Genomic DNA, 26,410 nt, shown 5'->3' with positions numbered 1-26,410 from the left:
GCCTCTTACTAGCTGTGCCCTTTTGTTCTCACAAGGAAAAGTGACTGGAAGTCTGAGTTATGGATCCACATTCCCCTTTAGCCCTGTACTAAATGCTTCATTTTGAAGGATTCTGAATGTTTTAAACTTTTATTAGTCAACTGTTTCACATATCTGAAGCTTGTAAATGGTTACTTTTGCAATCTGAATTACATAGGCCAGGTCTACACTAGAGGATAAGTTTAAACTAAGATACGCAACTCTACCTATGTTAATTGTGCAGTCAGAGTCAACATACCTGGATTCGAACTTTGACACCCACCCCACAGTGGGAGGTTAACAGGAGAAATGCTTCCACTGACTCCCTTTACTCTTTGTGAGGAGCAGGAGTACTGGTATCAATGGGGGCACCCTCAACATTCAATTTAGCGAGTCCTTACTAGACCCACTAAATTGAAGATCAACCTCTGGAGCATTGTTCCGTGGATAAATATAGACAGCAATGCAATGCAGACTTTAAAATATTTAGATTATAAACTATTTTCTATTATAGCAAATCTCAAAGATCAACATTCAGTGTAGCATTGAGCCTGACAGAAGAAAAATCATCATGATAAACCTGTTGTAACACATCTAAAAATAAAAATAAAGCAAAGACTTTGGCAAAAATTGTTTTAAAATTTGGGAAGAGTTAATAAACCCTTAGGTTTTAGGGTTTATTTAATCATCCCAAATTTTAAAACTATTTTTTCCAAATAGGCATAGTCTTCACTTAATATTTAGCTTTTTTACAGCTAAATGCTCTTTTTAATACCAACTGTTTCTATTAAAGAAAATTTCAGACCTGTTTTGTTATATTGCCATGGAGAAGAGCCTCAATGTGTAACCGTGACAACAGCTGAGATATAAAGGCCTTGAGGCGAGGAAGAGTGACATCTAGAATAGATAAATAGACAGTTAAATCAATCATTTTTTTTTTTTACATTTCAAGGAATCAACCACATCATATCTGCTGGTGATTTTCTTGGAGAAGGGAAAATCATAATAATTATAAACAAGGGATTTTTCCTTAAACATTCATTGTGGAAAGTGTGTAAGTTTAAATATCAGCACTCATTACAGAGTTTCTTTTGCTTAGAATTCACACAGCATCTGACCCAGATTCCATTAAGGAAAAAAGCCTGCTCTCTAATCATGCTGAACACACATTCACTCTCCAGAGAAAATAGTTACAATCATTCAGGTGGTGCTGAGAGATAAAGCTGTAGTTATTAACTACATAAAGAATATGTGGCTTATAATTCTCCTGCAAGGTACAGTGCATTATCTAAACTAAGATAATTTCAATTCAAATTTCATAGTTTGATAGTAATTTAGCACTAAATCATACATAAAAATAATTCTTAATTTACTAATGTACACACATTTTCATATTTTAAACTTTCCAATTAGTATTATTCTTTTTATGAAGCAAAATACAATTTACAAGTTAGAATCAAGAGAATCGGTAGACTAAGAGCAGAATGAAGGCCGCTTGATAAGAGCACTGGTTTTGGAGTCAGGAGACATGGGGGTCTATTCACTGGCTCTGCTACAGATTCCCTGTGTGACATAGGGAAAGTTCTTTATTTTTTTCTGTGCCTCATTTTCTTGTCATAAAATGGGGATAATAGCATTTCCCCATCTCAAAGAGGTGTTCTGAGGATGAATGCATTAACAACTGTGAGGTACTCAATCAGTTACTATTGCAATGGAGGGCATATATGTACCTAAGATAGGTAGATGTCTTTATCCTAAAAATATCATCAATATTTAATTTTTTCTCTCAACCCCATGCAATGTCCTCCCAAAAACACACATAATTTCCACTTTTTTCCTTTGCCAAATCAAATATTAGCGGCTTTCACTTCCTTAGTCATGTCTGATATTTAAATATATGTCTCCTAGAAAGGCAAAGGGTCTCTTATTGTTTGCATAATTACACTCTTAATTCTGATTTTAAAAAAAACAAAACCATTTGTTGGCAGTACACAGGGGTGGGGCTGTCTGGCAGTAGTAGCGAGGGTGATGGTAATAAAAATCAAACAAAAAAATCAGTGTTTCTCAAGCAGAACTATAATGTTGCAAGATGGACTTTAACCTCTTCAAAGAGCACATCTGTGTTAAATTGCCATATTAAGCACACTCCGTATTAAGCTTGAAATTGATTACATTAAGGGACAGATGATAGCCAATGCAAAAAAGAATCTGCAGTTCTCAAAAGGAGGAAAGGAATGTCCTTTATCAGGCTGACCCTGCTCTTGCTGAAATTAATGCTAATTTTGCCCCTTACTTCAGTAGGGCTCACTGAGAATCACCTTACTTTACACTATATAGACATTCAGAACAAAACATTTAGGGCCCAGTGATTCCCAAGTTAAAAATTAGCAGGAACTCACCATCTAGAGCTTCTTTTAATTCATCTTTGGTCCAAGCAACTTCAGTCATCAACAGTCGGAGGTAATACATAGCATGCTGGTGAGGTTGTTCAGCTCGAAAGTTGTTAAGTGATCTCATGTACTAACAAATTTAAAAAGGATATTCAGTTACCACCAAACTCAGCTTCTAAATACAACAGCAGTATCACCCCTGAACTAGCTGGCTTTGTATGCAACCAAAATCCCCACATTCCAGAAGCCAGTAGCCACATTATCGCTATTCTTGTGTCGTGTAATAATGGAAGTGAACTATTCTCATGATGTTATAGATTTGCTTACATAAGGACATGGCTAGGGACTAAACTGGAATAGCTAAACAAGTTTCAATTTTGACAAAAAATTTATTCTCAGAGTGCAATTTTCCATTATTTCATAAAGACGGATAACGCCAAACTAATATTTCAAATCAGTTAACTCACTCTAGTCATGACCTATATATTCTGTGTCAACTTCTAAACTATACAGGTTGTACCTCCCTTAACTGGTCTAGCATGGACCATGGATGCTCCTGGACCACAGAGCACAGGAAGAGGGCGAGCTCATGGCGGGGCAGGAGCGCCATAAAGGGCACAGGTGGTTCTCCTAAGAGCCCAGAATGTGTGGAGGAGGGATAGCTCAGTGGTTTGAGCATTAGCCTGCTAAACCCAGGGTTGTGAGTTCAATCCTTGAAGGGGCCATGTAGGGATCAGGGACAGTACTTGGTCCTGCTGTGAGGGCAGGAGACTGGACCCGATGACCTCTCAAGGTCCCTTCCAGCTCTATGAGATAGGTATATCTCCATACATTATTTATTATTATTTATGGGGAGACGTGAGGACAGACAGCATGGCAGGGAGTTCTGGCTCCAGCAGAGCTCCCTGACCCCACAGCTGGGGAGCTCTAGCCTGGTAATGGCCATGGACCTGTCCAGCAAACAGGATACTGAGCTAGATGGACCTTTAGTCTGACCGTTCTTATGTTCCTGGCTGTGGAGCTCCAGCGGCTGGGAAATACTGGCGTTGAGATGGGACCAGAGCTCTGCTGCCTCCACCCTGGCTGCAGAACGCTGGTCTCAGCTGCAGAGCCAGGCAACTACGGCACTCTGTCCTGGCTGCATAGTCTGGCTGTGGTGCTCTGGTCCCAGCAGCAGTGGGACCACGCAGAGCCCCGGAGGGCAGGGGGGCTGAAGTAGCAGCGGGGGCAGGCTGGAACCCTAGCCTAGGGGCAGCACGGCCACAAGGGGAGGGACCTTCCCTGGTCCAGCAAATCCCCTCGTTCAGGACCAGTGAGGTCCAACATGTAATTGCAAACTATAATTGTCCAGTGAGCTATTCTCACACTGTTAGAGGCTGGGCCAGCTAGCAGGTTTTCCCCTTGATGGGTATAGATGTAAGAAGAAGAGGAGCAAGGCTGTGACAGCCTTCCTTTTACTCAGTTTGCATCCAGGCAAAACAAACACAGACATCTGTTCAACCAGGAAGGGGAAGCTAACATTCTTTGCAATGTGGAATCTACTGGGTCTAAACAACTACTTATAAGCATACTCTCCCTTTCACAAGAGAAAGTTAGCTGTTTTTCAGAGGCCAGTGAGTAAGTGGGATATGCAACCCCTGTAAACTCAAAGTAAGAGGGCTTTGTCTGAACTGACAAGAAAAAAGGAGAAGTGTCTCCTTCAGGAGTCCCCTTCCACTTGGGAATTGAGAAGATGTGGCCAGAGGGTGGAAGCATCACCTAAGATAGTAGGCAGATCAGTAGGACTTAAGTAACCCACTGGCCCTTGCAGAACTGGGAAAGTACATAAACCCTAGTTCCTCCAGCCTGAGCCCCACCACCTAACCCAGGATTAGTTTAGGACTGGATGTTTTTCCTCTCTGTTATGGGCACTGTACTAATTGCCTCATTTGTAAGTGGGAAGAACTCACACTGTGGCCAATCTGAACATGGGGGGGGCTGTTTTTCCTTCCCCAAAGCAGCTCAGGGACCTTGTAGGGCAAATCAGGATGTTACAACTTAGCAGGTGCCAGGTGTCCATTGCCCAGTGAAGCTACTTTATTGCACATGAAGTCCAGTTCTTGTAAAACTGGAAGTGGAAGTGGATTTAGGGAAGGCATCCCCTTCAAGAAAAGGTGGAACAGGATTAGGGCTCCAAATGTCTACTGAAGCAAGGGGACAACCCACTTATTTCAACCCCTTAAACTTCATACAAGGGGAAGGTGGAGGTTAAAAGCAGTCAGCTGGAAACAGCTTTGAAGGGCAGATAGCACCACATCCCATGCATCTCTCAGTGTTTTGGGGAGAGAGGAAAGTTGGTGGAGAATGCATTCCCCTTTAACCTGCTTCAGAAGAAAGAAGCGGATACAGATGAGCTTGTGGGAGAAGAAAAAGCAACCTCTCTTCTTTAGATTGATGGTTTTTGTTTTTTCCATTATGTTGCAATATGCAAGGATACACATACAATATAAATTGTACTTGATAGCAAAATAATGAAAAATAAATTCCAAGATAAAACTCTGCTGAATTCTATAGACATAAATGAGAAAGCATCTCAGAAAATTCCAAAATACTATTCATTTTACTTATATATTGCATAGATGTATTTAGAAATGTCTTTGAGGCCTCCCTAGTTTTAAATTGATTTTTTGTCTATTTTATATTGCCATTTGTGTCCGTTTACTACAGTGATGAGATTCAACAAGCCACATATACATAAACTCTGATTTTAGACTAAGTCTTCCTTAAATTTGATGTTCACCTAGTTGAATATTAAAATTAAAAGTCTGTTATACCATAGAATGCTTTCTTCTTATGCAGACAATTCTAATATAAAAAATTACATTTCCAGATTGGACTAAAAGATGTAACAAAGAAGAGGTTATCAATTTCAAAAATAAAAAACAATTGTAAAATGCAGTGTATGAATATGGATAATTGAAATTTGTTTTCATTTCCAGAATTCTGAATATACCTCATGTACTCCTTATTCTACACCATAAAATGGTTATGATCCCCTGTGTTGAGGGGAGGTCACAACCATCCCCCCCCCCTCCCATCCATCCTGTTTCTTTATGGCTAGAACAGACAAATTCTAAGGCTTTTTTTTTCTTGTTGTAAATGGGATTGGAATATGGAAAAGTTTGAGAACCACTGTTCTACTTCTTTTATAAAATAAAAGGTATAATCAGAAATTAACACAAAAAGCTCACACATTTTGCCTGAATAAAGACCATAGGGCCAATAATTTTGAAACTGTATAACTGACATTTAAATACTTTGGATGAACTTGTAGCCAAACCACCAATAGCCAAATTCCCATCAACTTCAGTGGGCTAGGATTTCACCCTGTACTTCTGGGCAAATTTAGCTTTCAAATTCCATAAAAATGTTCACATTTCACTCATAGTCTATGTATTCTGCTTTAAGTTATCCCAATCACATTCAATTTCCACAGAGCTTACCGCTTCCTTGATAATTTCAAATCTTTTCTCATCAATCTCAAACGTGGCCATTTTCTCAATGATCTTCTTTAACAAGATATGCTGCTTGTCATTATATCCTTTTACAGAAAGCTATGGAAAGAGTGACTAAGTTGATGTAAACATGAAAAGTCAAAGAGCAATTTCTAAACAATGTTTAATGTTCTAAAACTCATCACAATTAGAAACACACACATATTTGGCTGTTAATCTAAAATCACTTTTACTCACAAGGTGCTATAATATTGATGAAGACAATATTGCATGTCTTGGTGATTTTAGATGCAAAGAACAAATGTGGGTTGGACCTCTCTTGTCCAGCACCCTTGGGACCGGATTGTCCCAGATGAGGGAATTTGCTGGACAATGGGAGGTCCTCTGATATAGCTCCTCAGCCTGCTGCCAGCTCTGTCAGCCCAGCTGGGCTGTCTGCGGGCCACCCCCCAGCCCTGACTCCGCTGCTGGCTGAGCAGCTCCAGCCCCACTGCCAAATAGCACACTGCCTGATCGGGCTGCCACAGCCCCAACCCTGCTGCCAGGTGGCACATGGCCCCAGCTGAGCTGATTCTGCCAGGTTGCCACAGCCCCGGACAGCTTCCTCTCCCGGGCTGCTGTGGCCACAGCCCCGGCTCCACTGCCACTGCACAGGCTGCTGCAGCCTGACTAGGCTTCCCCTCTTGGGCTGCTGCGGTCCTGGCACCATTGCCAGGGAGCAGACAACCCGGATCGCACTCCGCCCAGAATGTTGCGGCCCTGCTGCTAGCACACTCACGGGGCTGCACCAGGCTCCCAGCTGCTGGCCCTCCTGCCCCAAGGAACTCTCATCCAGGAACATCCATGGTCATCCAGGACCACGGATGTTGCCGGATGAGAGAATCCTGAATTTGGAAGGTACAACCTGTATACATTTACTGCAGCTTAATAAAGCAGCAATGTGTATGAGTATAGACTGTTCATTAGGATGGGATCTAGTCAACAATATATGTTTGAAGTAATCAAAATTGTTTTTCACTCTGGACTTCTCATTATACCAATAAAAGTTAGCTTCCTGCTCTCTTCAAATGTTACACCCAGAAACCTATTTTCAACTTGATATTTGATTTTTCTTTGTGACCCATAAATACACAAATTTTACTGGAGTTATATTAAATAATATCATTACACTAGGGTCAGTGTGGGCACCTGCATTGATAAAAGAAGGTATGATGCTAGCTTAATAAAAAACCACAGGTGTTAGTCTGAAATGTTGCAAGATATGAGCATCGCTATAAAAGTATTGATAAGGCTTCATACAGTGTAATATGCATATGGTATTAATCATCTAAATTACAAAATGAGTATCTATAAAGCATAAAGAAAGACTCTTCATACCATGATATAATTATGTAGCCTATCTGATAAGAAAGGCTCCAAACATAAAGGAGAATACAAGATCTAAATCCTGTTTCCAAGAATTGAAAGGGGGACACAGTATTATGAGAGAATCACAGAAATGTAGTACTAGAAGGGACCTTTATATGTCATTTATTTTAGTCCCCTGCACTGAGGCATGTCTAAGTATTATCTAGACCAGTGTTTCTCAACCAGTGGTACAAGTACCCTTAGAGATACTCGAGAGAAGTCTGGGGGGTACGTCAACACAACTAAAATTTGGAGAAAACTGAATTTTTGTTTTAAGTTTGACAGTGTTTTATTATTTTTGTACTTTTTACACCCAAAAATTTTATCACCCGCCCAGCTATGATTAAGTTGTTTGAGCAAATATGTTGCAATAGTAGAAAAAAATTGTGTGCGTCTGAAAACTGTAGGTACTGGGGTACTTATAATTTTTTGTTTTTAAAGAGGTACTTTATAAAAAAAGGTTGAGAAACACTGATCTAGACCATCACTTTTAGTTATCTGTCTAACCTGTTCTTAAATACCTCCAGGGATGGAGGTTCCATAAACTGCATAGATAATTTGTTCTAGTCCTTAAGTATCAAAAGCCTCGCTAAAGTAAAAATGTATTGTAGCTTTGCTTCCCCCCATTTACAAGGCCTATTACTCTATCAAAAAGAGATATTAGGTTGGTTTGACATGATTTGTTCTTGACAGATCCATGTTGACTGTTACTTCTCACTTCATTATTTTTTAGGTGTTTACAAACCAATTGTTTATTTGCTCCGTTATCTTTCTGGGTACTGAAGTTAAAGTGACTGGCTTATAACTCCCTGGGTTGCCCTTATTCCCCTTTTTATAGATATGGTTGAGCACTATATTTGCAATTTTCAAGTCCTCTGGGGACTCTCCCATCCACCAAAAATTCTGAAAGATAATCACTAATGGCTCAAAGATCTCTTCAGCCACTTCCTTAAGTGTTCTAGGATGTATTTAGCCAGATCCTGCCAAACTGAAGGCATCTAAATTGTTTAAGTGAGTCTTAACTTTTTTTTTTTCCCTTTCCTATTTTGGCCTCAGATCCTACCATGACATTAACCATCCAATCGCTGATAATCTTTTTGGGGAAAAAGGCTTTTAACACTTTGGCTTTTGCTGTGTTTTCTCTTATTCCCTCTCTCTCCCTTCATTGAGTAATGGACCTATCCTGATCTTCCCGTTACTTCTAATGTACTTGTAAAAGGTTTTTTGTTACCCTTAGTATTCCTACCTAATTCTTCATCTTGTTTTATGCCTTGTTTTTCGGATTTTGCCCCATAAGCTTCTGGTGGGCGTTTATGTTTTAATATCAATGTTTCATAATTTGACTCATACAAAAAGTGGAAACTGAGTTTTGGGTCATTAAAAATCTTTTGGTACTGCCAGCATGCTCTCTTATCATGCTTCCTGTCTATGCATTGAAATAGTTTTCTCTTACACTTTTAACAACGTATCTTTTAAAAACTGCCAGCTCTCCTGAACCTTTCCCCGCCCTACACTTGTTTCACATGGGATCTTACCTACCAAGTCTCTGGGTTTGCAAAACTCTGCCATCTTGAAGTCAACTGTCCATTACTATTGTTCTTCTCTCCTACCACAAACTCATGCAATTGCTTTTCATCTTCAAATTTTCAAACAGTTCCTTGCTATTTGTCAAAATCAAATCTAAGACAGCAGGCCCACTGACAGCAATCCCAGGCCCTAGGGCAAAACAGCCAATAGATCCCCTTTGCCCCCTCTCCTAAGCTGTGCCTAGTGGTGGCCCTTCAATACAGGCGAACTAGGCACTTGCCTAGGGCACCAAGATAAATGGCCGTTGAGGGCTTTAGAGGCAGGGGTGCCGATCGCGCATTTCGCTTAGGGCGCCAGTTGCCAGAAGCTCGTCTAGGGCCACTCCTGGCTGTGTCTACTGGATACAGTCTACCAAACACTGTGTTGGTGGTGCTGCACCTACAAACTGCTGGTTGCATTGTGGGGTAAGTTCTTCTGGCACAACTAGGTCTTCCACATGCCCAACCCATAGGGTTGCCAACTGTAATTGTGCAAAACCAAAGATTTTTGCCCTGCCTCTTTTCCGAGACTCTGCCTCTGATCACTGCCCCCTTTCCTCCCTCCGTCACTTGCTCTTCCCCACCCTCATTCACTATTATCAGGGTTGGACGGGGGGTTGAGATATGGGAGGAGGTCTAGCCTCTGGATGGGACAGGAAGGTTCGGTGCCAGTGGGGTTGCAGGCTCTGGCAGGGAGTGTGTGAGGGAGTGAGAAGTGCTGGATCTGAGAGGGGGTTTGAATGTGGGATGCAGCCTCTAGGCTGGGACAGGAGTTGGGGTAAAGAAAGAGGTAAGTGGGGTGGCACTTACCTCAGGTAGCTTCTGAAAGCGACTGACACACCCATGTCACAGTGGCTCCTAGGCAGGTACGGCAGAGGCCACATGCCACTGCACATAGGCACCACTCTACAGCTCCCATTGGTAATACTGCCCACTGTAGTCAATACTTAGGGTGGGGGCAGCATGCAGAGATCCTACGCTCCCCCCAGGGCTGCAGGGATCTGCCAGACACTTCTGGGAGTGGAGCAGCAGGAAGCCTGCCTTAGCCCTGCTGCACTGTCAGTGATGGCTGGGAGCCCCTCAAACCTTTTAAATTACCCCTTTGTTCCCCCTCTGGTGGCAGACCTGTACAGCAGCCTCTCTCCCGTTACTTCCTCTATGCTCTGTAATAAATTGTTGTTTCCAGTGCCACCCTGAGAACTAGCTGGGTAACCTGTACCCTGCTATATTATTTTCCCAAAGAGGTGTCTGGATAATTGAAGCTAAGAGACTAATACCATCAAGTCCTTTGGTTTGAATGATTTTGTTAATTTTAAAAAAATGTCATCTGCCCCGTCTTCCTGGTTAAGTGGCCAACTATAGGCCCATACCATGACATTACCCTTGGTTTTTACTTCTTATCTTTATATGAAATACCTCCTCTCTTTTTTCGCTGCCTCTCCCTACTGAACAAGCTGTACCCATCTATATCAATATTCCAATCATGTGAATTATCCCAAGTTTCTGTGATGCCAATTATGTCATGACTGTGATTATTAATATTTCTAGTTCTTCCTGTTTATTCTCCATACTTCTTGCATTAATACACAGACATCTAAGATGTCCATTCGATTTTGCCTCTATAGTCACTTATCTCTCCTCTGTGCCTCCTTGATAATCTTCCAGGACACAAAGGCAATCTTTCCAAGGGACGAATAAAATATTGTAGTTATGATTGGAAGCTCTGGATATGAGATTTCAGCTATATGGTGGGAAGTGGTTTTTCTCCATTATTATTAAAATATTGAATAATCTACCATATGACTGATGTAGATATCAAAAAATGCATTTTATGGCAATGGCTGATACAAAGTCATAATAAATAATATACTTGGGTAGATCTTAAACATTATGTGATAACTTAGATACTACAATAATGTGTGGTATAGAAATGTATGTACATCACATATAATGCTCCGCTTTTCATGTAACATTCATCCTTTTTTAGGATATCAACATTATAAAAGCATATCTAAAGTATGTATGCACTACAGAATGGCGGAATACCTATCACAGATCTTGTGCAATACTGTAAATAAATATATAGATATATAAACTGAGGGTTCCAGATACCAATTCAGATTAATATCACTTTACAGCATGAAACTGGAATCTTTGCATAATTTTAAAATAAGTTTCCAAGATATGAACTTAACTGCTTATAAAAAACTGTAAAAATCTGACAGCAAATAAGTTTGCTTTCTTTTATGATTAACTCGGACCACTTAATTTTAAAATGTTAGGAAGCTTTCAGAATAAAAAAATATGTATATATTTTCAGGCAGTTATGTGGAACCACTGGAAACAGGATTTGTGGAGTTGAAGTCACAATGGCACAGATATTGAGTGCCTTTGAGCATAGAAAATTCAAAGGCAGTACAGATCATACTCTGTCCATTAAGGTCTTCTTAGATTCCTATAAATATAGTGTTCTTTTTTTCCCGAGGTTGCTGGTGTGTTAAATAAAAATTGTTAATAAAAGGCCTTTAACACAACTGCAAGCAAGTTTTGGATAATTATCAGAAATATCTTAGGAAAGCCTAAAGAAGTGACAATACATTATAAGATTAATAAATATTGAAAAAAATGCCATAGTTTTGGATTTTAAAATGGTTGACAAAAATCAACTTCAAAGCAAATTCACAAACATGTATTAGTCTGATACAAACATGCACAAATGGATTCATAGCTCAGTGCTGCTGAATTAAAGGAACTAAGTATATAGTAAATCTAGAGGGTTAATATTCCTACAATACAAAATGCTTTTTATTTTGAAAATTCAGAATTAATCCATTCCATATACTAACACACCATAACACTTTCAGAGTTACTGTGCAAGCAAATAAAAATGTGTATTAGAACACACAGAGTTGCAGCGTGCACACATTGACTAATTAACCAAATCATTCACTAATGATTAAAAAAACTGTGGGTATTTTTCAGTCATGAGATAGATGCAAGGAAAAAATCATTAACCAACTTGTTTAGAAATGCAGAAGTTAATGTTTTCCCCAAGCTCAAATTAACTCTCAAGCTGTCTTCACTTCTTCCTGTATTTTTTATTACTTACAAGAATTGCATTCATTCCTGATGCAATGCCATAGATCAAACCTGAGAGGCGTGCTGCATATGTATACTCTTTTAAATCATCCTTCAATAACCTGATAAACAGGTATGTCATGTTGCAATGGAGAGGATCAGCATAAATGTAGCGACTAACAAAAAGAAAAACAAAAGAAATGCTTTGATACCCTCAAGCAGTGACATAGTAATGGATGAAGAAACATGACTGAAGAGTATGTATATGCAGCCTCGTTATTAGTGTCTCTTAGAAGAGAAAGTTGAAGTGAACCACCTATTAAGTAGCAATGTGAAGATTTTTTTTCCTTGGTCAGAAAGTTTTTCCAATATCAATTTGACATAGAACGAAACTAAATCAAAACTCAGAATTAGGATCAAAATCACTTTTTTCTTTTCCTTTTTTGGAGGAAACTAATCTGATGAAAGATGTAAAAAAAATAAGTAAATTTGCTTAGTATAAATGGAAATATTGTTGAAGACTAGGAACAAGATTCAACTTAGCATTCAAATTATGAGAAAGTATGGTTAGCTATCAAGATTTTTAAAAGGAAAAAAAAACAAAAAAGACTTAAACCATCAATGGAATAAAAGCCATTTTTTAAAAAATAAAAATGCTTCCATCAAATCAATATAAAAATTTTTGATTAAGTGGAAGTAGATTTAAGGCTCTAAGATTTTCCTTGATTTGAGTACTTACATACATCCCATAGATGGTATTTTGGAGGTCATAGTTCAAGCCAGCTAGTTCTGCTGCATATGCATACTCGTTGAGGGAGTCTTTGAGTAGTTCAAGGTACAAATAGGCCATGTTACAATGCAAGGGATCCACGTAAGCAAATGGGCTGGAAGAAAATGTTGAAAGCAAAATATCTGGTTTAATTAATTTAATATTTAATTATTATTAATGTTGGGGCTTTAAGTTGAGCTCAAGAACATTTAATATTTGAATATACCATGTTATTGGATCCCCCTTATAAAGCATTACTATTTCAAAATAAAACACACAGATAACCAAAAATACATGTTGATTCTCTTATAGTTTCAGCATTGCCCAATTATAAATACACATTCATGACTTTAACCTAAATCTCTTTTCTTTTTAAACTGATAAATCATGCCATGCTATATTGACTCTGCTGCTCAAGTCAGACTCCATCAAGTGCATAATTTAAACAAACCCCAAGTATTCAACATAAATAAGATACGTCCAATTTCTAAACATTAAGTAGATTAATATTTTTGTGCTATTAGAAAATATAATAGTTGCTATTTATAGAGATGAACAATTACTAAACCATTATATGCAAGGTACTGCAGAATTTCCTATACTCAGATCAGGAAATAACTGCACCATCTCCCATTCCATGGTATAGTAACTGTATGAGATAAACTGTATATTTTTAATGAAAACAACTGTACAGGTTCCAGTGTTATGTTAGTGATATTTAACCATATATAGCAGCTACATATATCTCTTAAAAAGAGAATGGCAACTCAAAGACTCAAGCCATGTTTCAACAATATTGATATTTGTTAAATATTGGTATTTATTAGAGCACTACAAGCTAAGTCAAAACTAATAATAATTTATTCCTACTTTGGTCAGATATTTATTTTAATTGCATTATATATGCATGTGTATGTACATAAATGTATTATAAATTTCACAGACATAATACGCAGTATATGAAATAATTCCTGGTAGAAATACTGATTATCAAATACATATTAGTGTTCATCACATACAAGAAGATAAGTCCTATTTCCAATACACATCTGTGGCAAAGACTAAAGATGAGCTGCAAAAGGTTTACAAAATAAAGTTCTTTGTTTTTTAAATCAAAACCTGGATCTCTGTCTCTCTCCCACCCTGCTAAAGTTAGGGAATAGAACTACAAGAGGAACTATAAGGATATTTTCTGTTACAGAAATTGGCAGTCCAAGTGGCCCTTCAGAATCTGATTTCCAATTCAGTGAAAGTTGACAACCTAGTACAGCATTACCAGCACTGGTTTGGCTGGTATAAGCATGCACCTAGAATGAGTCAGGTTAGTATGGGCCTCTTATTTGCATTACCTTTTATCTACAAAAGGAACATTCCAACAACAGACTAATTTGAATTAGGGACAGCAAGTAATTTAAAAAATTAAATTTTTAATTGTACAATTAGTTACAATCATGAGTAATATAATACTGTTTATGTAATTATTTTGGGGGTTTTATACATTTTTAAATATATTGATTTCAATTACAACACAGAACAAAGTAAGTTGTGCTCACTTTACTTTTCATTACAAACATTAGCACTGTAAAAACAAAACCAATAATAATTTTCATGTCCCCCATCGTAAGTACTGCAGTACAATCTCTATCGTGAAACTTTAACTTACAAATATAGAATTATGCACAAAAAAACCTGCATTTTAAAAATGTGAAATTTTAGAGCTGACATGTCCACTCAATCCTACTTCTTGTTCAGGCAATTGATTGGAGAAACAATTATATTTATGGGAGAAAATGCTGCCTGCTTTTTATTTACAATACCACTTGAAAGAGAGAACAGGTGTATGCATGACACTGTAATAGCCGACATTGAAAGATATTTGTGTGTCAGATGTGCTAAGGACTTGTGTCTCTTCATGCTTCAACAACCATTCCAGAGGACATGCGTCCATGCTCATGACAAGCTCTGCTCAATAATGGTCCAAAACAGAGCAGACTAATGTATGTTTATATCATCTGAGTCAGATGCCACCCAGTAGGAGGTTAATTTTCTTTTTTGGAGGTTTGGGTTCTGTAAGTTTCTGCATTGGAGTATTATTCTTTAAAGACTTCTGAAAAATGTTCCACAACTGCTGTCAGATTTAGAAATCATGTCAGATTCTTAAAACTTTGGGTTGCGTGCTGTAGCTATCTTTAGAAATCCCACATTGGTACTTTCTTTGCTTTTTATCAAATCTGCAGTGAAAGTGTTCTTAAAATGAATATGTGTTGGGTCATCATCCGACACTGCTATAACATGAAATAAATGGCAGAATGCTGGTAAAACAGAGCAGGAGACACAATTCTCCCTTAAGGAGTGAAGTCACATTTGATTTTTTTAAAACAAGCGCCATGAGCATTGAAGTATGTTCTTTAGAATGGTGGCCGAAGCATGTAGGGGCATATAAATATTTAGCATTTTAGGAACGTAAATACCTTGCAATGGTGGTTTCAAAAGTACCACGTAAACACCTGTGCTCACTTTCAGGTTACACTGTAAATAAGAAGCATGAAGCATTATCTCCCAGAAATGCAAACAAATGTGTTTCTCTAAATGATTGCTTAAGATGCAGGATGTGTATGCTCTAAAATTTTGCATCATTTTGTTTTGAATGCAGTTATGTAAAAAAAAAAAAATTATATTTGTAAGTTTCACTTTCATAATAAAGAGATTGCAATACAGTACTTATATGAGGTGAATTGAAAAATATTATTTATTTTATCATTTTATGGTGCAAATATGTGTATAAAAATAAGTTAGCACTGTACACTTTGTATTCTGCATTGCAACTGAAATCAATATATTTGAAAATGTAGAAAAACATCCAAAATATGTAATAAAATAGAATATCAATTTAAATGTAACAGGATGATTAATCTCTATTAACTAAAAACATTAACTGTGATTATAAAAATTAACTGCATTAGTTACCTGTGATTAAATCAACACCCCTAATCTGAATGTGTTCACTTATTCATGTCCCAGGATAAAATACTGAAATCCAAGTAATATACCAGTCAAGCATTTAGATGCCTCAATTACCCCAAAATGGACTGAATTTTCTCAAGTTTGATACTAGAACTTTTTATTCTGGACTATTTTCAGTATCTATAGCAATTATGACTCTTGCTATTCATTTGGCAGGTAAACACTAAAGGGACACTTGGGACTAGGACTGTTATCCATTCATTTGTGAAAATAGAATGATCCAACACTATATCAACAGTCTTGTTTAAAAATGGCAGATTAGAAATTAGCACTAAATGGTAAGGTTGGTAACCTTTTTTTAAAAAGGATTTTTTTTAAAGCTTACCAACCTTACCAGTTACTGCTAATTTCTACTCTGCCATTTTTAAACAAGATTGTGGGTATAACAATGTTGGAGCAACTCAGTAGAAAGTTGGTATCCTGGATTAATTCAGTACAAATCCAATATTTTGTGTATAGTTGCTGACTTCCTCTGAGCAATAACACAGATTGTATACTTTCTGTAATTTTTAAGTGCATCAGATGCAAGAAGCCTGCTAAACAACCAATAGGGCTACTGGACAAGAGAGATGCAAATAGGAACACTCAGGTGACAAACTGAGAAACTATGTCCTATACTGAGGTGTCAGAGAGAATTTTGGAACAAACTCATCAATTAAACAGTAAGTCACCAGCACTAGATGGCATTTACCCAAGAGTTTTCAAACAATTCATTTGTGAAATTGCAGAACTACTAACTGTCAATAAAGCAGATTCTGTACCAAATAAGGGGGATAGCTAATATGATGTCAATTTTTCAAAAGGGCTGTAGAGGTGATCCTGGCAATTTCAGGCTGGTAAACCTGATACTTCAGTACCAAGCAAACTAGTTGAAACTACAATAAAGAACAATATTGTCAGACATAAGATGAACGGGGAGCAGTCAACATGGTTTTTGTAAAGGAAAATCATGCCTCACTAATCTACTAAAATTCTTTGAGGGGCATGTAGAAAAGGGGGAGCCAGTGGATACAGTGTAGTGAGATGTTTAGAAAGCCTTTGACAAGGTCCCTTACCCTTTTAGAGCTAAAAGGCTCTAAAGCCAATTTAGCTACCATGGGATAAGAGAAGAGGGACGGTCCTCTCCTGGATTGGTAACTGATTAAAAGATTGGAAACAAAAGGTAAAAAATACATGGTCAGTTTTCAGAACAGAGAGAGATGAATAGTGGTGTTCTACAGAGGTCTGGGACCAATCCTTTTCAACATATTCATAAATGATCTGGAAAAAAGGGTAAACAGAGAGGCGGCAAAATTTGCAGATACAAAGCTACTCAAGATAGTTAAGTCCCAGGCAGACTGAAGAGCTACAAAAGATCTGTCAAAACTGGGTGACTGGCCAACAAAATGGCAGATGAAATTCAATGTTGATAAAGGCAAAGTAATGCACGTAGGAAAACATAATCCAAACTATACATATAAAATCAACGGGTATAAATTAGCTGTTACCACTCAAAAAAGAGATCTTGGCGTCATCATGTATAGCTCTCTGAAAATAACTGACTCCATATTCAGTGTCAGTGAAAATAGGGAACAGAATGTTGGGAACCATTAAGAAAGGGACAGATAATAAGACAGAAAATATACTGCCTTTGTATAAATCCATGGTTCACCCACATCTTGAATACTGCCTACTGATGTGGTATCTGCCATCATAAAAAGAGATTTTGGAATTAGAAAAGGTTCAGATTGAAAAATGATTGAAGTTATAGAATGGCTTCCATATAAGAGATTGACAAAACTGACTTTTCAGCTTGGAAATGAGACAACTTAGAGGTATATGATTGAGTTCTATAAAGTCATTACTATTGTAGACAAAGCAGAAGTGCTATTTACTCCTCCTCATAACACAAGAATCACCAAATGAAATTAATATGCAGTAGGTTTAAACCAAATAAATTATTTCTTCACGGAGCACAGAGTGAACCAATGGAACTATGTTGCAAAGGTTCTTGTGAAGGCCAAGACTATAACAGGGTTAAAAAAAAACTCCAAAAAATAACACCTAGATACATTTATTGAGAATAGGTCAATCAATGGCTTTTAGCCAGGGTGGGCACAGATGGTGTCCCTAACCTGTGTGTCAGAAAGTGGGAATCAGCAACAGGGAATGCATCAGATTGTTATCTATTCTGTTCATTCCCTCTGGGGTACCTGGCACTGGCTTATGTTGGAATATAGCATATTGGCTATATGGACCTTTGGTCTGACCCAGTATAGCCATTCTTTTGTTCTTATGCTGTTTTTTTAAACTCTATCATCAGTCATTCAATAGCATTAATCACTAGTCTTCTGACTTGTCTATAGAGCCAAGCTGAGAGAGATGGAAAGAACTCTTCTTAGGTTTCTTTCTCCTCTTGTATCCAAAAATGTGGCAATGCATATTTGTTATTCTTTTTTTCTGCATTAAGTAGAACCCCTTCCTCTTATCTCTTCTGTCCAATATGTATAAATAACTGCGAGGGGCAGTAGTGAGACATTCTGGCCTGAGGAGTTTGGAGCGCAGGTGGTATTCTCTTCGATCCTTCCTGTCAAAGGTAGGGGCCCGGGCAGAGAGAGGTGCATCCTGGAGGTGAATGCCTGGCTGCGAAGATGGTGTCGCCAGGAGGGATTCGGCTTCCTTGATCACGGGGTGCTCTTCCAGGAAGGACTGCTTGGCGGAGATGGAGTTCACCTTTCCAGGAGCGAGAAGGCCTTGTTTGGACGCAGACTGGCTAACCTTGTGAGGAGGGCTTTAAACTAGGTTTGATGGGGACAGGTGAGGAAAGCCCACAGGTAAGTGCTGAATGTGCAGGACTGGGAGATGGGCTGGAAATGGGGGGGACTACGGCCTATAATGGCAAGGAGAAAGGAGGGTCAGAGCACAACAGGGAGGCAAGATCAAATCAGTATCTTAGATGCCTATATACAAATGCGAGAAGTATGGATAATAAGCAGGAAGAACTGGAATTGCTAACTAATAAATACAACTATGATATCATTGGTATTACAGAAACCTGGTGGGATGGGACGCATGATTGGAATGTTGGTATGGAAGGGTACGGCTTGCTCAGGAAGGACAGACAGGGAAAAAAGGGAGGAGGGGTTGCCTTGTATATTAAAAATGTACACACTTGGACTGAAGTGGAGATGAACGTAGGAGATAGCTGTGTAGAGAGTCTCTGGGTTAAGCTAAAAGGGGTAAAAAATGAGGGTGATGTCATGCTAGGAGTCTACTACAGGCCACCTAGCCAGGTGGAAGAGGTGGATGAGGCCTTTTTTAAACAATTAACAAAACTATCCAAAGCCCAAGATTTGGTGGTGATGTGGGACTTCAACTATGCAGACATATGTTGGGAAACTAACACAGCGGGGCACAGGCTATCCAATAAGTTTCTGGACTGCATTGGAGACAACTTTCTGTTTCAGAAGGTTGAAAAAGCTACCAGAGGAGAAGCTGTTCTGGATTTGGTTTTAACAAATAGGGAGGAACTAGTTGAGAACTTGAAAGTGGAAGACAGTATAGGGGACAGTGATCATGAAATAATAGAGTTCATGATCTTAAGGAAAGGTAGAAGGGAGACCAGCACAATTGAGGTAATGGATTTCAGGAAGGCAGATTTTGATAAGCTCAGAGAACTTGTAGGTAAGGTCCCATGGGAAGCAAGACTGAAGGGAAAAACAACTGAGGAGAGTTGGAAGTATTTCAAAGGGACGTTGTTAAGGGCCCAAAAGCAAACAATTCTGCTGTGTAGGAAAGATAGAAAATATGGCAAAAGACCAGCTTGGCTTAACAAGGAGATCTTGCATGATCTCAAAATAAAAAAGGAGTCTCATAAAAATGGAAACTAGGACAAATAACAAAGGATGAATATAGGCAAGCAACACGGGAATGCAGGGGCAAGATTAGAAAGGCAAAGGCACAAAATGAGATCAAACTAGCTACAGGCATAAAGGGAAACAAGAAGACCTTTTATAAATACATTAAAAGCAAGAGGAAGACCAAGGACAGGGTAGGCCCACTGGTCAGTGAAGAGGGAGAAACAGTAACAGGAAACTTGGAAATGGCGGAGATGCTCAATGACTTCTTTGTTTCGGTCTTCACCGAGAAGTCTGGAGGTGTGCCTAACGTAATGAATACAAGCAGAGAGAGGGTAAGTTTAGAAGATAGGATACACAAAGAACAAGTTAAAAATCACTTAGGAAAGTTAGATGTCAGCAAGTCACCAGGTCCTGATGAAATGCATCCCAGGATACTCAAGGAGCTGATAGAGGAGGTATCTGAGCCTTTAGCTATGATTTTTGAAAAACCATGGCAGACAGGGGAGATTCCAGAAGACTGGAAAAGGGCAAATATTGTGCCCATCTATAAAAAGGGGAATAAGAACAACCCAGGAAACTACAGACCGGTCAGTTTAACGTCTGTCCCAGGGAAGATAATGGAGCAGGTAATTAAGGAAATCATACGCAAACACTTGGAAGGTAATAAAGTGATAGGGAATAGCCAGCATGGGTTTGTGAAGAACAAGTCATGCCAAACTAATCTGATAGCTTTCTTTGATAGGATAACGAGCCTTGTGGATAAGGGAGAAGCGGTGGATGTCATATACCTAGACTTTAGTAAGGCATTTGATACGGTCTCGCATGATATTCTTATTGATAAACTAGGCAAATATAACTTAGATAGGGCCACGATAAGGTGGGTGCATAATTGGCTGGATAACCGTAGTCAGAGAGTTGTTGTTAACGGTGCTAAATCCTGCTGGAAAGGGATAACAAGTGGAGTTCCCCAAGGGTCTGTTTTGGGACCCGTACTGTTCAATATCTTCATCAATGATGTAGATATTGGGATAGAGAGTACACTTATTAAGTTTGCAGATGATACCAAACTGGGTGGGGTTGCGACTTCTTTGGAGGATAGGGATATAATTCAAAATGACCTTAGCAAGTTAGAAAAATGGTCAGCGGTAAACAGGATGAAGTTTAATAAAGAGAAATGCAAAGTGCTCCACTTAGGAAGGAACAATCAATTCCATACATACAAGATGGGAAGCGACTGTCTAGGAAGGAGCATGGCGGAAAGGAATCTAGGGGTCATAGTGGACCACAAGTTGAATACGAGTCAACAGCGTGATGCTGTTGGAAAAAAAGCAAATATGATTCTAGGTTGTATCAACAGATGTGTTGTAAGCAAAACTCGTGAAGTCATTCTGCCGCTCTACTCTGCACTAGTTAGGCCTCAGCTGGAGTACTGTGTCCAGTTCTGGGCGCCACTTTTCAAGAAAGATGTGGAGAAATTGGAAAGGGTACAGAGAAGAGCGACAAGAATGATTAAAGGTTTAGAGAACATGACCTATGAAGCCAGGCTTCATGAACTGGGCTTGTTTAGTTTGGAAAAAAGAAGATTAAGGGGGGACATGATAGCGGTTTTCAAATATCTAAAAGGGTGTCACAAGGAGGAAGGAGAAAATTTGTTCCTCTTGGTTTCTGAGGACAGGACAAGGAGTAATGGGCTTAAAGTGCAGCAGGGGAGGTTTAGATTGGACATTAGGAAAAAATTCCTAACTGTCAGGGTGGTCAAATATTGGAATAAATTGCCAAGGGTGGTGGTGGAATCTTCCTCTCTGAAGATATTTAAGAACAGGTTAGATAGACATCTGTCAGGGATGGTGTAGACGGAGCTTGGTCCTGCCTTGAGGGCGGGGGGCTGGACTCGACCTCTCGAGGTCCCTTCCAGTCCTATTATTCTATGAGACCTTTTTTTTTTTTTTTTTTTTTTTTGGTCAAACCAAGTCTGTTTCTTTTCTAGTACTTGAGAAGTAAATGGGTCAGGGGAAGTGGTTTAAGTGGCTTTGGGAAATGGCAAAAATGGGGTACACACCTTCCTTTGGAGTCTATGTCTAGTCTTTGCCAGTACATTTCACAACCTAGGGGTTCCTACTGAAGCCACTATCGCCCCTCAAGTGGCAACTTTTGCACATGGTGTCTATTTCGATGTAGTTAGCCTGCGAAACGGTAGCAGTTCTTTTGTGATGCTGACTTAGCCACAACAATTCACATCTTTATAACATCCAGAGTGGATGGTTGTAAAAACAAATTGAAGCCTATGCTTACAAAATACCTAGAAACTTCAGCTAGCACACAATACAATGAAGCAAAGTCCTCTAAACCAGTACTTCATACATGAATTGAAACGTGTTGGCAATGATCTACACAGTGTAAACTGTGTGAAATCAAAGAGAACTCACTCCCCTTCCTGCTTCTGCTTTTCCACACATGGCAGAGAATTCTCAGTGATGGAGCCACGCTTTGGAACCTGCTCCCTCCTGTAGTTTGCCAGTGCCAAACTTAACCAAGCTTTAGGCCACAAGTATAAGACTTATCTTATAAACTTAAAAGTTTTGGGGCAGAATTTAGTAAGAGAACTGGGGATCAGCATTGGGATTTTGAAAGAAACCTAAGAGAATCATACAACTTCTGATGAAAGTCAACAGGAGCTAATCACCTAGCTCTCTTAAGCTTCTTTCAAAGTCACAGCCTAGTTTCCTTCAAAAAAATGGAGCAGACAGTTGCTTCACTGGCCATGAAGCTAAAATGCTAGCATTTGGCTATTTTATAATTTATTATTTTCATAAATGTAAAGTACTCAATGATGTGTGCCAATATACATTTCCAAATAAACAAAATTCCAAAATAGGAATGTAGACTATACCCATTAAAAAAAAAAATCAGTGTCAAATTTGAATATCCATCTGTCAAAACCTTGGGAAACCTAAAATATAGGCCCTTCTGGTTTCCTTGCCAGTCAGACTGACCAAGTATAGTGGGGTTATAATGGGATCTGATTTAACAAGGACACTGTATTTTTCAGTCTTTGACTGAACTGCACTGATTCAAAGACATTTTGGAACACGTCAGAATAGCTCAAATTTTTTGCAAAAAAGGCAGACTTCTGAGATAAGCCACTTCACCACTCCTCCGATCACAAAAATTTCAGTATTCAAGAGGAAGAACAAAATTGAGAAAAATCCATGAATGCCTTCACCTTCCCATGAAGATAAATTATGTCCTACATTTCTTCTGGTGACAGCAATCCTCACCAGGCTCAAGAGAGACATTGTAACCTCATGGTCAAATATTAAACACAGCCAAATCTCATTTCCACTTGTGTGGAAGATGATGGTGCTCAATCTCACCAAATCACATGGCTCCTCACAATTGACTATAAAAATCAGGACACCTTCTTCATCTCATCTCTGGATCCTTGCCTCTAATCAAGGTGGATCATTCTGGCATTTTAAGTAGGATATTTCAACTCCTTCTAGCTGTTCAGAAAGAACATACTACGGGAATCCATGAACACAATTTGTTCTGAATATATCCAAGTGAACTCCTTTGCTTGCTCTACGTTAAAACTCTATTACTTTTTTTCATTTGTCATGCACTTGGTTGCAGACGGCATCTCTAACAGTTCATTTAGAAGCTATTTCACAGCCTCTCATGAATCTGCAGAACATAAAACTTATCTCTGTGCATCCCGAAGTGCCCAGATTTTGGACATGCATATTGCAGTGGGACTCTTGAGTTGGAGGAAGTGATGAGGAAAGTCACTTACCTTTAAATTCTTGTTTTTGTAAGATAGGTAAGGTCAACAGATTCCATCATTTCCTTAGAGATAGATACTAATTAGATTGCTCTGTTTTGTACTTTCAGAACTTTGTATTATGATGCATACCAGACTGGTCATTTATTGTACATAAATATTTAGAAAAGGAAATAAATTTCCTCAGACAGGGTGGTTTAGTAACTGTTGAATCACAGAATCATAGAGCTGGAAGAGATGTCAGGAGGTCATCAAGTCCAGCCCCCTGCCCAAAGCAGGACCAATCCCAACTAAATCAATCCAGCCAGGGCTTTGTCAAGCTGGGACATAAAAACCTCTAGGCTTGGAGATTCCACCACCTCCCTAGGTAACCCATTCCAGTGCTTCACCACCCTTCTAGTGAAATAGTTTTTCCTAATATCCAACCTAGACCTCTCCCACTGTAACTTGAGACCATTGCTCCTTGTTCTGCCATCCGTCACTACCATGAACAGCTTCTCCCCATCCTCTTTGGAACCTCCCTTCAGGAAGTTGAAAGCTGCTATCAAAGCCTCCCTCACTCTTCTCTTCTGCAGACTAAACAAACCCAAATCCCTAAGTCTCTCCTTTAGGACATGCGCTCCAGCCTCCTAATCATTTTGGTTGCCCTCCGCTGGACCCTCTCCAACGTGTCTACATCCTTTTTGTAGTGGGGGGCCCAGAACTGGACACGATACTCCAGATGTGGCCTCACAAGAGCCAAATAAAATGGAATAATCACTTCTCTAGATCTGCTGGCAATGCTCGTCCTAATGCAACCTAATATGCCATTAGCCTTCTTGGCTACAAGGGCACACTGTTGACTCATATCCAGCTTCTCATCCACTGTAATCCCCAGGTCCTTTTCTGCAGTACTGCTACTTAGCCATTCGGTCACCAGCCTTTAACAATGCTTGGATTCTTCTGTCCCAAGTGCAAGACTCTACAATTGTTCTTGTTGAACCTCATCAGATTTCTTTTGGCCCAATCGTCTAATCTGTCTAGGCTGACATTCAAAGTATCAGAAGGTATGAGTTACAGGCAAATACTATAGTTTTTTTCCACCTTTGCTCCTATACCCTTATACAATATGATTGCACATATGCCGAAAGTGTCCGTCCCCTATGTACACTGGACAAACATGTCAGACACTTCGCCAAAGGATCAATGCCCAAAAACAGATATCAGACAGGATCACAAAGAAAAAACAGTTTCTTGCCATTTCAACCAGAAAGGACATTGTCTCAATGACTTGATTACCTGCATCCTGCTTCAAAGACCTTTTAAGACTTCACTTCAAAGAGAATCCTCTGAACTGTCATTCATGCTTAAATTCGACAGTTTACACTCAAAATTGAATAAAGACACTAATTATCTTACCCATTAGCTTCCCCAATTATCACCTCTAATATCATTAGCTCACAGACATTTACCTCCCCCCCTTCCCCTCCCTCCATCCCTCTTCTGGTCTGAAATTTGATTTGTCCTTTTCATATGTGTTCATTTTTTTTAATTGTATCCTTTGGTATATATGGTTGTGACAATTTTCTTCCACTATTTGATCAGAGGAAGTGGGTCTGGCCCACGAAAGCTCATCACCTATTAAACCATCTTGTCAGTCTTTAAAGTGCTACACAGTCCTGTTTTTGTCTTTCAGTGTTGTGAGTGTAACAGACTATTTCTTAGAATGGATCTATATGACTATCTACTGATTTTTATTATATTACATTCATGGCAATTTTTTATGTGGGATGTTTACTAGGATAGTGAAGAAACTCTTAAAGAACTGTCAACAGCACCTGTACCACACTCCTAATGGCTATTCAAGATAAACATTCAACAGCTCAGCCATGAGTGACCATAACATCTCATACTCTAATCTTTTAAAAATCGGTATAGTGATCCATGAAGAAAAACAAGGAAAGATTCTGAAATAATTTAGATGCTCCTTAGCGCCAGCGTGGGAATCATAGTCACATGACTTTCAACAGTCAACACTGTTTCAAAACTAAGAGCTGAAAATGCCTGCTCCAAAAGAAAGATCCATGGGCTGCCACATTCCCAGAACTATCTTGAGAGAATTCCAGTGGAAAGTAAATCTCTTGCTTTGACCTTTCCTCCCTCTGTCAATTTATTTAAATGGTACAACTCCACATGAAGAAAATAATAAGGACTTGATTTAATTTTACTGTATATACTACCAATGTGATTCATGTATCTTCATTTGGGATCACCATATCTGTTGATACCAAAGACGTTTCCTTCAAAATCAAAAAGTGACTTGATAATCATAAAATAAAACTTTCAATAATGTTTAAATATTAGCTGTGTATGCATTACAGAAACTGAACAGAACCTTTCCGAGTTGTGATTATAGAAAAAGTGTATAAAACCAAAGAAGCATAATATTCAATATGAAAATATTACAATCAAATACTGAATTTGTTTTTTAAATTATAAATAAATTACAATACCTTTAAAATGGCAAATTGAATAATAAAGTAGGAGCTGTTGTAAGATGTGTTTCAGGGATTAAGATGTATTGTTTTGAGACTGGATTAAGTATGTAATGTTATTACCAGTTTCTCATAAATATTTATCTGAATACCCCACTGCTTCTTGTTTCAACTACTGTATAATATATGAGATTTCCTGGTGTGTTTTACTGTCTAATATTACCAAAGCAGAATAAACCAGGACCCTACATCATTTTGAAGCGCTAAGGCATGCATTAAAGTTTTTGCAATTTAAATGCAGATTTCCTGTAAAAAATAAGAAACTTTTGGGAGTTATACACTTAATATACTGCATACCTGAAAAACTCAAAGTTGAGACAAGCTTTTGGCAAAAAGAATTTGTCATCCTGCTTGAACCATAGTTTGCTCATGGCAGTGTCCTGTATCAAGGGAAAAAAAGTTCCATTTTATATTCTGCTATTTTACAAACTGCATTTTATCATTTCCACTCTCAGTTTAAATTTTTTCCTTAACTGCTTCTATACATAACTGGTATACACAACCACCTCAC

The 26,410-nt window shown here is 38.7% G+C and overlaps 1 protein-coding gene across 9 annotated transcripts in view; it reads right to left on the bottom strand.

Annotated features, from left to right (window-relative positions):
- IDE (insulin degrading enzyme) overlaps positions 1–26,410 on the bottom strand; it is a 135,328-nt gene that overhangs the window by 23,761 nt on the left and 85,157 nt on the right. For 8 of the 9 annotated variants that reach the window (XM_075935171.2, XM_075935172.2, XM_075935177.2 and 5 more), the window contains 5 exons: positions 26,197–26,279; positions 12,692–12,836; positions 5,891–6,001; positions 2,418–2,538; positions 824–915 (listed from right to left, as the gene is read on the bottom strand). In XM_075935171.2, coding sequence (XP_075791286.1) covers positions 824–915; positions 2,418–2,538; positions 5,891–6,001; positions 12,692–12,836; positions 26,197–26,279 — 552 coding nt within the window. Of the gene's footprint in view, positions 1–823; positions 916–2,417; positions 2,539–5,890; positions 6,002–11,983; positions 12,129–12,691; positions 12,837–26,196; positions 26,280–26,410 lie in introns of all 9 variants that reach the window. The other variant, XM_089780170.1, reaches the window with a different exon arrangement.

The sequence above is a fragment of the Pelodiscus sinensis genome, chromosome 8 (genome assembly GCF_052426305.1).
Source record: "Pelodiscus sinensis isolate ZL-2025 chromosome 8, ASM5242630v1, whole genome shotgun sequence".
Lineage (NCBI taxonomy): Eukaryota > Metazoa > Chordata > Testudines > Trionychidae > Pelodiscus > Pelodiscus sinensis.
This window is presented reverse-complemented; position numbering and strand designations above follow the sequence as displayed.